The sequence below is a fragment of the Pocillopora verrucosa genome, chromosome 4, assembly GCF_036669915.1.
Source record: "Pocillopora verrucosa isolate sample1 chromosome 4, ASM3666991v2, whole genome shotgun sequence".
NCBI lineage: Eukaryota > Metazoa > Cnidaria > Anthozoa > Scleractinia > Pocilloporidae > Pocillopora > Pocillopora verrucosa.
Window position 1 is genome coordinate 15215112 of NC_089315.1, and position 12254 is coordinate 15227365.

Genomic DNA, 12254 nt, shown 5'->3' on the forward strand with positions numbered 1-12254 from the left:
AACCTTAACGGCAAGATCAACTAGGATTTTAGTGAAGAGCGAAACAACGTCGAAAGATACTAATTCTTCACAAGCGTTAAGAGTTTTATCTCTTCTGAAATCCGCAAATTCGTAGGAATTTTTGACAGTGTAATCAGTATTCCCAACAACAGGCGACAACATTCTCGCAAGATAACCAGAAATTGCATAAGTCGGAGAATTAACAAAAGAGACAATGGGTCTTAAAGGAATTCCCAGTTTATGAATTTTAGGTAGGTTACACGGATATGCGACAAGATATATGACAGATATGCTTATTGTGTTTTTTTTTTTCAGTGAATTAGTACAGAAGAGCCACCATATGGAGTACTCATAAACAAAGCAAACAAGCCTTGAGACACGATTATCTTTGGGTTGCTTCATTTTTCTGCTTTTTCTGACTCGATTTTTGCTTAACCTGATTTTTATTTTTTTATCACAAGGAATTTTTCTGAAACATTCAAACAAGTGATGTAATTTGTTAAAGTTATATGGGTATAATGGACTTTTAGGACACATGATTTGTCTTGAAAACAGAAATAATCTGAACTGAACGGTGCCAGTGAAAAACATAGAAAAAATCATGGTTTCTTTAATTTATCATAAAGCAAATTGGGATGCCTCGCCTTAACTGTGCTCTCTCCGAGATTATAGTGGAAGCAAGCCCTCAAAAGTTATGAAACATGACGATGTTTCATTTTTTTACTTTCACTATTTTTTGTTCTTCATTGCAAAGTCTACTTTCATACTATGCGGGTTTCTCCATTTAATGTCTTACATCTTTCTTCGAGAACGCACCATTTTTTTTATGAGCATATAAGGGACGTGTCTGAAACTTGACTTGTTTTGGAAACAAACAAAATTTGAAATTGAGGGAGCTGGTGGATTCTTTTTCAAACACCAATTTCAGAAGCAGTGATCATGCCAGGTTCTGTTCTGAATAACAGAACGACGTCTTCTGTTTGCTACACTACACTCTGCCTCCTGCGTGCTCTAAAACAAAGCATTGCACAGTCTAGGTTTCTTAGATTGTGTGCAGTTCTCGGTGGTGAAGTAACTTTTTAATGACTATTCACACGCTCCTGGAGGGTTTCTCCAATTATTAGCTTTGACTGGCCACCGCTTGACGTTTCCCAAATTTTTCACCTGGCTGGGTGTAACCTTGTAGGCCGAATAAAAGGGAGTGTTCATTTCAGGATCAAAGAGGGAAAAAAGATAAGTTTTTTGAAGATCGTTGGGTAACTTTTGTTGGATTGCCTTTCCTCTAGAGATATCAGGAAGGCCCGTCGGACCCTTATTGCCAACGAAAAATGATGGTGTTTTCAACATTCTTTTCTAAATCAAGGAAACCGACAGAGTTTTCCTTTCAGCTGGCGGTTTTTCTGAAAGCAATCGTATACAAGGTCGGTTAGAAAACGGCGTACTAAAAGGCCAGTAAGAGGTTGTATTTTTTAGTGCAACTAAAGAGAGCTAGGGTTCCCTTACAAGACCTAGTACTTTTCTACACATCATGTGTAAGATCTGTAACAGAGTACGCGATACCTGTCTTCTATAATGCGCTTCCGCAATATCTGAAGAATGAGCTTTTACGTATTGAGAAACGGTCAATTTCCATTATAACTGCGGGTGATTGCGCGGTTGCTCAAGATTTAGGAATACGACCCATCTTAGAACATTACGAATTTCTATGTCAGAAGCTTTTTAAAGGTATCTTAGACAACCCTAGCCACAAGTTAAAGGCGCTTCTTCCACCCATACATAAACCCAGCTATAACTTCAAAAATAAGCGCCAATTTAATATGCCACGCCTTCGCACTTCTAGAACGATGAACACTTTTATATTTGCTATGGCAAGGAAGTTTAATGGCTAGATTTTTATCGATACGATATCCTTTATTTTTGTTACGGCACGCGTGATAATTATAGTAATAATAATGATAATGATAATGTAGATACTTTTAATTAATTTAAATTTATTTTAATTAGTTTACATTTATAGCTAATGTATTTTATTTAATTTATTATTATGTTATTATATTGTAAATTGCTGGTATAATAAGACGTGTAATTAGGTTTTTGAATTTTAAATTTTAAATTTCTTGGATTGTAAAAATGTGTAATTCAGCCCTCGGGCTGCAAATGCATTTGAGATTAAACTATCTATCTATCTATCTATCTATCTATCATCAAAACTAGCTAATGTAAGTTGTTGTTCAGTGCGGTTTGATCCTTCAGTTGTCAACCTGAAAAACGACATTAAAAAAATCACATCATTCGCGAAATGAACATGTAACCAACGACCGTAACTTTCATGACAGATCGAAAATCACCATTACATGGCTAATCAAAGCTATAAAAAAATTGTCGAGCATGATTGTTTATCACCAGCCTGATCTAAGCACTAATAGGAAAGTGTACGGGTCATGCTTGTTACTGGACATCTTTTCACCGGTTGTAAAACTAATTTAGAAACCTATCATGGATCAAACCTTTTTTCCATCATCGATTCTTTGATAGATGGCTCCTGGTGCAGGTTTACGTACCATCGTTTTAACATGGTGTCATGGGAATGCCCAATTTCTTTAGACCATGTTGTGATCATATTTTGACATAAAAAGTTTCCATCACAACACGACAGTCTATCAGAAACACCCTTAATTTTAGCTTTAGGTGCCTGTAACTCAAGAAAGAGTTCGGTGATCTCCCTTTATTATAGATAGCAACCAGCATACCAAGATACATCTACTTGTCGCCATCGTTAATTGCCATAAATTACTACAATTTGTTTATTTATGATTTTATTAGCCGTTTCGATTATTATATTACGCCTGCGTATTACTTTTTGACAGGAGCTCAGGTTTTGCGTTGTGTTTTCCCCTCCCTCATTTATATCATAAGCTAGTCACGCAATAGTTGATACCGACACAAGTGAATATTTACCATTTATAAATATTTTTGTTTACGTTGAGTTGAAAATATTAAATTATGTGCTTTCTTCACTAATCGTTGTTTCAGCGGTAGCGAAGCAGTTAAAAGCGGGTTGTTGCTTAAACGCTACTGAAATTTTTAGTATTCAGACAGGCGAGCAAAGCGTGATGCTCTGGGAATAAAAACTTTTAGGGGCCTTTTACATGACATCCGAATGAGTTTTGTACAAGAACGAGTTCATACCGGTTGCCACATAATAACCAGCGTAAAATTTATTCGAAATGAGTCATTTCTGAGGGAGTTTATTGGGGTTTTCATTACAGAACGAAACACTCCTTCTGGACGACCTTTTCTACCAGTACCTGTTCTACCTAATTGTTGCCACTCCCACACGGATAAGACTTCAGCACCTTTTATAATTTTATAGCGGTCGTTTTCGAAATTCCTGGCGCGCACCCCCGCCCTCTTATATAAAGGGGTTCCCCGGGGGTGCTAATACGTGCAGCATACTTGACATTTAGAAAGGACAAATTCTGATGTGATTTTGGCGAAGAGAAACATGTTTTGTCAGCGTCTAGTCGCCAGTGCGGAAGGGCCCTTTACCACCGTGTACATAATTACGCGTCTCCCCAGACGGTGGAAAGCCAACAAAGTGTTCTGACATTACTTCAGAAAACTCCGCCTCTGTCTGAATTTTTGGTAAAACTGTCTTTGTTTTGATGCTACTTTTCGACATAGGAAAAGTATTTCGGACAAAAATATTCACCAAAAAATAAATATTTCTTTGGCAGCTTCAATAACGACAGAGGATTAAGTTTAGATGATAAAACAAAGGATTATGTTCGCAGAAATACCGTAAGTCTCGTACATTCGATACATGAGGTCACACAACTCGGGTAATATTCACGGTGAAGATTTGCATATTTGAGCGGTCGAACGAAAAAAATTATTTCTCGAAACTAAAATATATTTTTACAAAAAAACTACACCACAATTATAGAACATATCGGGCTACAAAATATAAAAGTAGGAGGGAAAACAAATTTGGGTGACTTGCCGCTGTTTGTTTGATTCATGTTGACATTAGCTCTTAAGATCGAGCCGATTCATTTGCTGTTTTCCGTTTTTACGAGCTTTTTGTAAAGAAGAATTCGCTTTGTTTTACACGGAGAGCCAAAATGCAGTTTTTAACTCAAAGGTGGCAAGCTGCTACCAATAAATCGCCGGATTGTAAAGACTTCAATCATTACGACACAAAGACTGAAGACGTGATGGGTAGCCTGTTTGTTAAGTTGTAAAAATCGGTGAGAATCGCAGAATTTCGTTAGCGGAATTGATGTGCTCACATTAACTAAACTTGAACGACGTACGCTGCTACCCTCCTGTAACCGAGTTTCGTGGGACACATTTTGCACTGTCCCTCCGAAGTTGGTGAAATGTTTTAGCAGATCATGTTTTGATTTCTTACTATCTGTATTTCTCAGAAAACTGAGGTTTATTAGAATTTTTGTAACATGAAACATCTTTTGTAACAACGGTCTTATACCATCTATCGATTTATCGTTTCCTACACTCCTGAACCCTAAAAATAGAGTAGAATTGCATCATTCTGTAATTGAAAAGACTTGGAAATCATCGGTTTACTGAAATGTAGAACTGCTCTGTCACTGTGCAAGAAGGTTTTAAAACTTCAAATATATTTTTATTTAAAACTATCAACTGGACTGATTGGTTACCGTTATTTCAATATTTGGCAGATAGTTAGCTACTAGCAGAATTAAGACGGAATTTAGCATCAAGGTCAGTCCTTCAATGTTGAATGTCGTGATAATTAGTCAGATTTTATTCCTGGTCCCCTAACAATTAAAAATGTGCCAAGGATAAGCCACAATGATGAGCTAAACTTGCTAGCTCCCAACTGTGGTTCAAAAGCTGATACTGCGTTTTAAGACTATGGTCCATTAAAAGGTATTCTTGTAAGAGATACAAAATTTTTCCACCTGATTAAAGCTTTTATTTGAGAAAATTAATGAAATGAATCAGCTAGATTTACAACTCATGGCTTAAAAAAAAACGTCACCCCATTACAACTTTTCAAAGAATTTGGACGGGTTGCGGAAACATCAGTTACGATAATCAAGCAAGATTCAGAATATAACTTGCTTTTAACCCTCATTTTTTAAATCTCCTTTGATGAATTCTTAGAATGTCATGGAAGTGTAAGCAAATTATGTCATGGCTTCCCTTGATGCGAACGTTTCCCGTGAACAAGGGTTTATACGACTCTAACATAAAACATTTTTTGTGAGTGCAGCTTTTACAATTTACCATTTCCGGTGTCATTCATTTACTTAACCCTTCAACTCCCAGGACCTCATTAGTAATTCTCTCTTAAGATGTAATGGGTTCATCTGAAAATGATGGAGAACTGCTTTAACCCTTTAATTCCTATGAGTGACCGAGATGAAATTTCTTCTTACAATGTCAATACAATATCAAGCAGGCAAGTAATGAGAATAAAGAAAAATATTATGTAGGGAATTAGCAGTTGATCCAATACCAAATTATCTGAACTAACATCAGCAGAATTTTATAGTAAGGAGAATTACTGATGAGATCTTGGGAGAGAAAAGGTTAAGTAACTTGGAAATAGCCTGAGGTCACAGTTTTGTATTGTTTTTAATTTTTTTAATATGAATGAAGTTGAATTTGCGGAACATTTCCACTCAGTGTTTATTTTGAGTTTGTTTTTATTCCTCAGTGTTCACTCGTCATTGTAATTTTGGCCTTGTATTACGTTGCTCAATTCAAACTGATGGCTTTTTTAACAGATCAGATCTAACTAGTAGAGCTGTAAAAACGGTTGAGAATCACACCATCTCGTTGGGAAAAGGAATTTTCTCAATCAGTGTGAATTTGAAAAATATTTTTCATACTTAGGGCCTGTTTACATGGAGGTGGGGGACCCCAGGTAGTAACCCGCCTGTCCATCTAATTTCTTATCTTATTTTGATCACGTCTTCATGATAACTGGGGTGACCCGCCTAGGTTGGTTGCCCGGTCTGCTAGGTAGGGTAACACTGTCAGCCGGGGTGACAATTTGCTATGTAAACGTGTCAAGGTGGGGTAACCCGCCTAGCCGGGGTCGCGTTCATGGAAAAAAGCTCAAAAGCGAAACATGTATGTTTTAAAACTTTGTACATTTCCTAGGCGTCTCATCGACCAAATTTGGTTTCCCAAACAATTCCGTATAACGTATTAAGTCAACGGTTTCTCGCGAGACCAAACACCGCGTAACACAACGCGTGACGCTTTCATAAATAAATACACAAGTGTCCGAGAATTAATCTTTCGTCTTTTTCGAGATGTGAGCTTGGGACGCCTTTGCTCAAACTCCTTAATTGCAAGCGCAACAACAACCTCAATAAACCTCACCCCTGCACCCCGGGGTAGTAAGATTGCATGTAAAAGCGTTTTATTTTTCGACCACGGCCAGGCGGGTTACCTCACCTACCTGGGGTCTCCCACCTCCATGTAAACAGGCCCTTAATATAACTCATTATAATAATTATTGCGTAAAACGTGAAACTTCAAACATCCTGTAGACCACAAACGTCTTTTTCTTTTATCTATTTATTGCTTTTATTCAAACAACCTTAATTGCATTAAAAATGTTTGCGTGCGCCGTACAATGTTACGTAACGTAGCAAGTATTTAACGCGTTTTCATGGTAGTTGTTAGTTTTGCTTAGTAAGTTCACTTGCACTTATATCTCATATCATATTTCTTCGTATCGCACTATGTGCAGTCTTTTCGCCGTTCGGCAGCAAGTCAGCATTATTATTTCAGCATCGCAACAAATTGGTGAGTCTTGGTATCTTTGTTTTGTCATTTTCGTTGTAATTTCCTTGGTGTATTTAGTTTTAGCGTATTTAGTTTAATTTTTAATAGGTTTTCGTTCGTCATTTTGTTTACAAGTTTAACCGGCTCTACCAACTAGTACTTGAGTTGTTGCAACATAATACATCATTAAGGCCGCGTTAAATTAAATACTGTCTATTTATTGCTGAAGGCGCCCATGGCAGTCACACATGCTCTGCTTCAAATGAAACTTAACAAGCACGATTTAAGCATTTTTACATAAGCGTTTCCTTTAAGCTGGATTATTAAAGAATTAAGGGTAATCAGCTTTACAAGGTACAAGTTTTACAACTGTTGGATGGATAAAGGAGGTTGGCCGCCTACTTCTCGGAGGAGATTCAGCTCACGTTCCAATCCTTGCCAGAAAATTGGAAGGGCCCTCTGTTCGGTGATGTCTTTAATTTCATTAACAAACTTTTCCGTTGAGCTCTCATCATCACGCCTGTTTTCTTGAAAGAAATCTTTCTCGTACACGTTGCCTTCTGGATTTTGCACTTTTATCCTTGCCAACTCAGGATACAGCACACTGCATGGAAGCATGGCTAATGCGAGGTGTTCAGGACTAACGTTACTTAGGAAATCCATGTACGCTTTGAGTGCTGTACCCACCTGGCCTTTCTCTGATAGATCTTTTTTCTGGATGAATTGCTTGTGAAGATCGAAAAATTTTGCGGACTGTTTCCAATAAAAATAAGCATAATCATTTTTTTTTTGGATTTCCATTTTTATTGCAGCGAGACGATACACATCGGCTACATGTTCGAAATACGCTGCATCTTGTCCAAGAAAGTTCCTATAGTTGCTCAAGGGAAGTTTTCCTTGAGCCATTCCCGTGATAAACGTGGTGGATAACGCTTCTTTGATGATCTTTTGGCTGAAAGTATTTTGAAACAGCTTTTTGCTGAATGAAGTGTAAAGTATCAGGGATTTTTCCAACGTCTTTTCCCCCACATCTTGAAACTTTTTACGGGAAAGAACTCTGCTAGGTGTCTTGAAATGCCATTTACCCTCTATAAAGAAAAATAACGCGATTGTTGACTAAAAATATTTTAAAAGAAGCCAATTTTATCGGATTCGTTTAGTGAGAGCCATTTGACATTTAATTAACGATCTTACAGTCAAAGTAGGCAGAGCAGGGGGATGAGTTAGCTAGATAGCAGTGGCCTATGATTCTAAATGAATGAATTACTGAAACGTGCAGAAGCCATTTCTGTGTTTTGTTTGGGCTTAATGTATATTTTGAATGTGTACTCATCGTACCTTGCAATGGGTCTTTCCATTTCCTTTGAAGTTCAGTTCGGTTGCTTGATACAGCAAGCGCCTCTTTTTTTATTAACGAGGGCCATTCAGTAGCGGTTTCTTTTGTTTAGGAAACAAAAATGAATTATCATTTAAGAGTATGTTCGAAGCAGAGCCAGGCAATATGTTTGCTCAACTCGGCGATTTGCTTCAGTACTCGCTCCAAAGATATACGATAAGGGAGATTTTGCGCCTTTTCTCGGTAAAACCATCATATCCGAATTCATGTTGTCATAGAAAATCTTATTGTCTATGAAATGAAAAAAATAAATAAATAAATAAAACGAAACCTAAGTAAGGGAAAAGAGACTCTCTGGCTCTATATTTACTACTTTTGCCACATTTTGGACGCAGTTTGTGACTGAACGTGTGGGTACTAATTCCTTGAAATTTGAAATCGTTTGATACATTTATAGACTTTCATTCCTTAGCTAACTAAGTGTCTTTAAATGTTCTTACCAACTGCAGGAACGTTTCTAGCAGTGATAATAGTTGCCACTAACACTGTTACAGCAAGAAGGATCCAAAATTTCACAACTGCCATTATGCCAGCCTTGAATGTAGGGTAGGAAGATCGTCGACGTGCCAAAATTTCACGTGTACTAAATAGGTAAGTAAAACATAGCGATGTAGGATTTTAGTTTTCAATTTTAATTGAAACTCTAGTTGAAAAGTATTTACCGGAATAGAGGTCACTAAGGAAATATATGTCGTCCGCTTTTCATCGATGCTGTATCGAATGATAATTACTCTACGCCAGAGCTCGAAACTTACCCCTGAGCTTAGTCCCTCCCCTAGTCTAATCCTTTATTTGAATGGATTTGACCCCGTCTTCTTTTTCTCTGCCGGAATTATAGACAACATCCCCGTGAAAGTGTAACGAGAAAAGCCTTTATCTTCGTTTCCCCTTTTTTCTACAGCTTAAAACAAATTGTTATTTCTAATTAAACCATCGCAAAGAAGTTTAATTTTATCGAGACATTTTCCTTGAGAAACTCCAGTTAAAAGGATTAGAAAGAAATTGCCTAGTTATATAAAGCTCAGTTCATCGATAGTTTCGCGATAACTCTGGTTAAATTCCCATATCTAATTGTCACTTACCAAGTACGAATGTGTCAAAGATACAGCCACAGTATGATGAGCTTAACTCGGTAGCTTCTAATTGTGATTCAAAAGGTGATAATATAATGATTAGAAGTCTATGGTCCTTTAATGGGTTTTTCACTTCACAACTTTGAAATTGACACCACTTTAGAGCGGATATTAAGTTAATCCACCTGCTTAAAAGCTTTTAAATGAGAAAATTACTGAATGGAGTCAGCTAGAATTACAACTTAAGACTTTAAAGAATGTTAATTCATGAAAAAGTCCCAAGGAATTCCGAGGGGTTGCTGAAACACCTGTCACCTCAAACAATGACATATCCCTTGATGAATTCTTAAAACGTCGTGGGGAGTTTTAGTAAGTCATGTTTTGTCTTCTCTTGATGCGAACTTTTCCGGAGGAAAATGGTTTACTTGATTCTGTGACACGAAACAATATTTTTTGACTTGGTAATTTGCCATTTACAATTCTGCTGTGCCATACATTTACTTATCCTGTTAATAAAATAGAATTACTTGAACTAGCTCGGAAATCTCTACAGTCGAATTTGGAATTGCTTTTTCAAGGTAAATAAAGGTGTCCAAATTTCGCTAAAAATTTCAACCAAATCTTACTTTTGAGAGTCTTATTCATTAATGTCAACTCATCATTGCAATTTTTGGCTATATTTTCCATCGCTAAATTTAATCTAGTTAGAGTTGAACAGAGATCAAATAAAATATTTCGGCTGAAATTATCTGTTTGGACTATTGCAAGAGAAGCTGCAGTTTATGGAGAAGTTTTCCTTGAAAAAGCATTAAAATGTGAAAATAATCCCAGAAGACTTAAAAAGAACTTGTAGAGCGTGAAGCCTGCTTTATTGATGATCTGGTGAGTTTTGATCCCTTTAAATTTTTTGTGTCTGACCGTAACTTATCAAGTACGGATAAGTCAAGGATACAGGAATAAAGATTAGCTAAACTTTCTAAATCCTGACTGTGGTTTTAAAGGCAATGATTATTATCCTACTTTTATGGTCTAATTTATTTACCTGAATTTTTGGGTGGGTATTGGAAACATGTGTCACCATAATCAATCGAGATTCCATTTTTATTCGATTTTATTATTTTTCTTAAAAACCCGTTGGCTTGGGAGGCTTATTGCAGTCAATTTTGCCAATTGCACGCTTGGTCGATAACAATAATTCTTTTACTGGAAAGAAATATTCTATTATTATCTCCGGCGATATCTCTTATTTTTGTGTTTGTGTCGTCGACAAAAAAGATAAACTCTTCAGAAATACTGCCGTTTGGCTGAATCATAAGGAAAAACTGTTCATCTTATATTTTTTGGGAAAAGAAAAAAATTTTTATCTTTAGAACAAAGAAAAATTTGGCTGGTGTTTGCCAGGCTTTCCTTTGTATTAACCAATAAAGAAATATTAATTTAGTGACCATTCTTCCATTCAATTTTTTTTTAAATAAAGTCGAAGTTCACTCATTCCTAGAAAGAAAATAAGGAGATAAACGACACTTGACTCGTTCCCATCCTCAATGCACGTTTTTTGGCACAATGTTGCAAATCAAAATCGATCACCGGTCCTCAGCCAGATAATGATAATTTCGTAGTGCAGATAGCGCTGGGAAAACTGGTAAAATACAACTCCATACTATACCTCGCAGATTTACGCTAGCTGTGTATAGTTTTATTCCTCAATTGTGAAAAGGACTGTTTCACATAGTTGTTAAATGCTTGCGTTTCACACATTTAAAGAAACAGAAGATCGGCAATGGGCCCACCAATGGGCAGTTAATAAATCAAGAATCGATAAATGATGAAAGTGATTAGATTATTTTAGCGCTCTCTTGGCCCGTCTGGTCGGTCAATTTTTATTCTGTTAAAATAAAACTGTTTTCAAACCTCTCTTTTCGCTCAACAAGAGACATTTTCCTCCGCAAAAAATGCGTTTTTACCATTCTTTCAAAATAGAAGTTTTTGCCTGGACGGCAATTTGTCTCCATAAGATCACAATTCAGCCCAAGTCTCCGCGCTATTAGCGGCCATCTTGGAAGACTTTTCAGTTCTTCATATCTGTCTATTTATCAAAGGGAAATTAGTTTGAAATTGTTAATGATTAAGTTTTAGCCCGTCCTTTGCAATTGCTATGGTGCTTTGGAAGAATTTCGCTAACTTATTGGATTTTTTTGGAGCAATTAGTTTTTGGATGGAATGTGTTGGAGACCCGAAAGCGAAGACCATAATCCAGCTTTCACAAGTCTTGTACTCGTAACAGATGAAACAAGTCCATCAACTCTCCAGAAAATACACAGTTCCGATATTTGGAACTTTCGCTATGCTTATTTCTAGCCAACTAAAATTGCTGTTATTTTCAATAAGTAGGTACGTTGTCTGAATTAACCTTGACGTTCCTTCTTTAACAATGGCCATTATTGGCGTTGTTAGAAAAGTTGTAAGACATCAATAGGTCCTCCCTCTTAGTGACGTTTTTTTTTTTTCATTGGTAAAATAGAATGGAAAGACTGAGAAAGGCCAGATCTTTTTGTCCTTAAGCGAACAATTTGGTTCCTTTCTCCTATGTTTCATCTTAATTAAGTTTTCCTAAAGAATGTTTTAATCAGAAGACGCCCACACAAAAAGAGGGTTATCGCTGAAGATGACGACCTGGCTGGGGGTTAACTCAAAGTTTGATCATATCTATGGCCTTCATTATCTTGATAATCATATCACCAGTTTAAATGTACTGTTGTCGATAACCAGTACAAAGAAGCAATCAAAGGGCAACTACTAAGCAGGGGACATCTGAGTCCCTTTGAATAAACTCCTCGGACAGAAAAACTACATAAAGACCACTATTACCCTTACTGATTCTTAACCTAAATTTTGATTTTAAGAGGCTACAATTAACAGTGAGTATGGATTGGATTATGGTCTTCGCTTTCGGGTCTCCAACACACTCCATCCAAAAACTAATTGCTCCAAAAAAA

The 12254-nt window shown here is 36.7% G+C and overlaps 1 protein-coding gene across 1 annotated transcript; it reads right to left on the reverse strand.

Annotated features, from left to right (window-relative positions):
- Positions 1-6569: 6569 nt before the first annotated feature.
- On the reverse strand, positions 6570-9409 carry LOC131795866 (uncharacterized). The gene is made up of 4 exons (XM_059113466.2): positions 9268-9409; positions 8626-8768; positions 8128-8226; positions 6570-7877 (listed from the first exon to the last, which is right to left on the reverse strand). Exons 2-4 carry the CDS (start codon positions 8708-8710, stop codon positions 7153-7155), a joined length of 909 nt encoding a protein of 302 aa, XP_058969449.2. The 5' UTR covers positions 8711-8768; positions 9268-9409; the 3' UTR covers positions 6570-7152.
- Positions 9410-12254: the final 2845 nt, after the last annotated feature.

Bases quoted from the DNA above. Each gene is read 5' to 3' on its own strand.
- LOC131795866 (XM_059113466.2), bottom strand. From the start codon at position 8,710: ATGGCAGTTGTGAAATTTTGGATCCTTCTTGCTGTAACAGTGTTAGTG. The intron at 8,227-8,625 runs GTAAGAACATTT...CCTAAACAAAAG, and splicing joins TAGAAACGTTCCTGCAGTTG to AAACCGCTACTGAATGGCCC. The intron at 7,878-8,127 runs GTACGATGAGTA...TTTTCTTTATAG, and splicing joins ATGGAAAGACCCATTGCAAG to AGGGTAAATGGCATTTCAAG.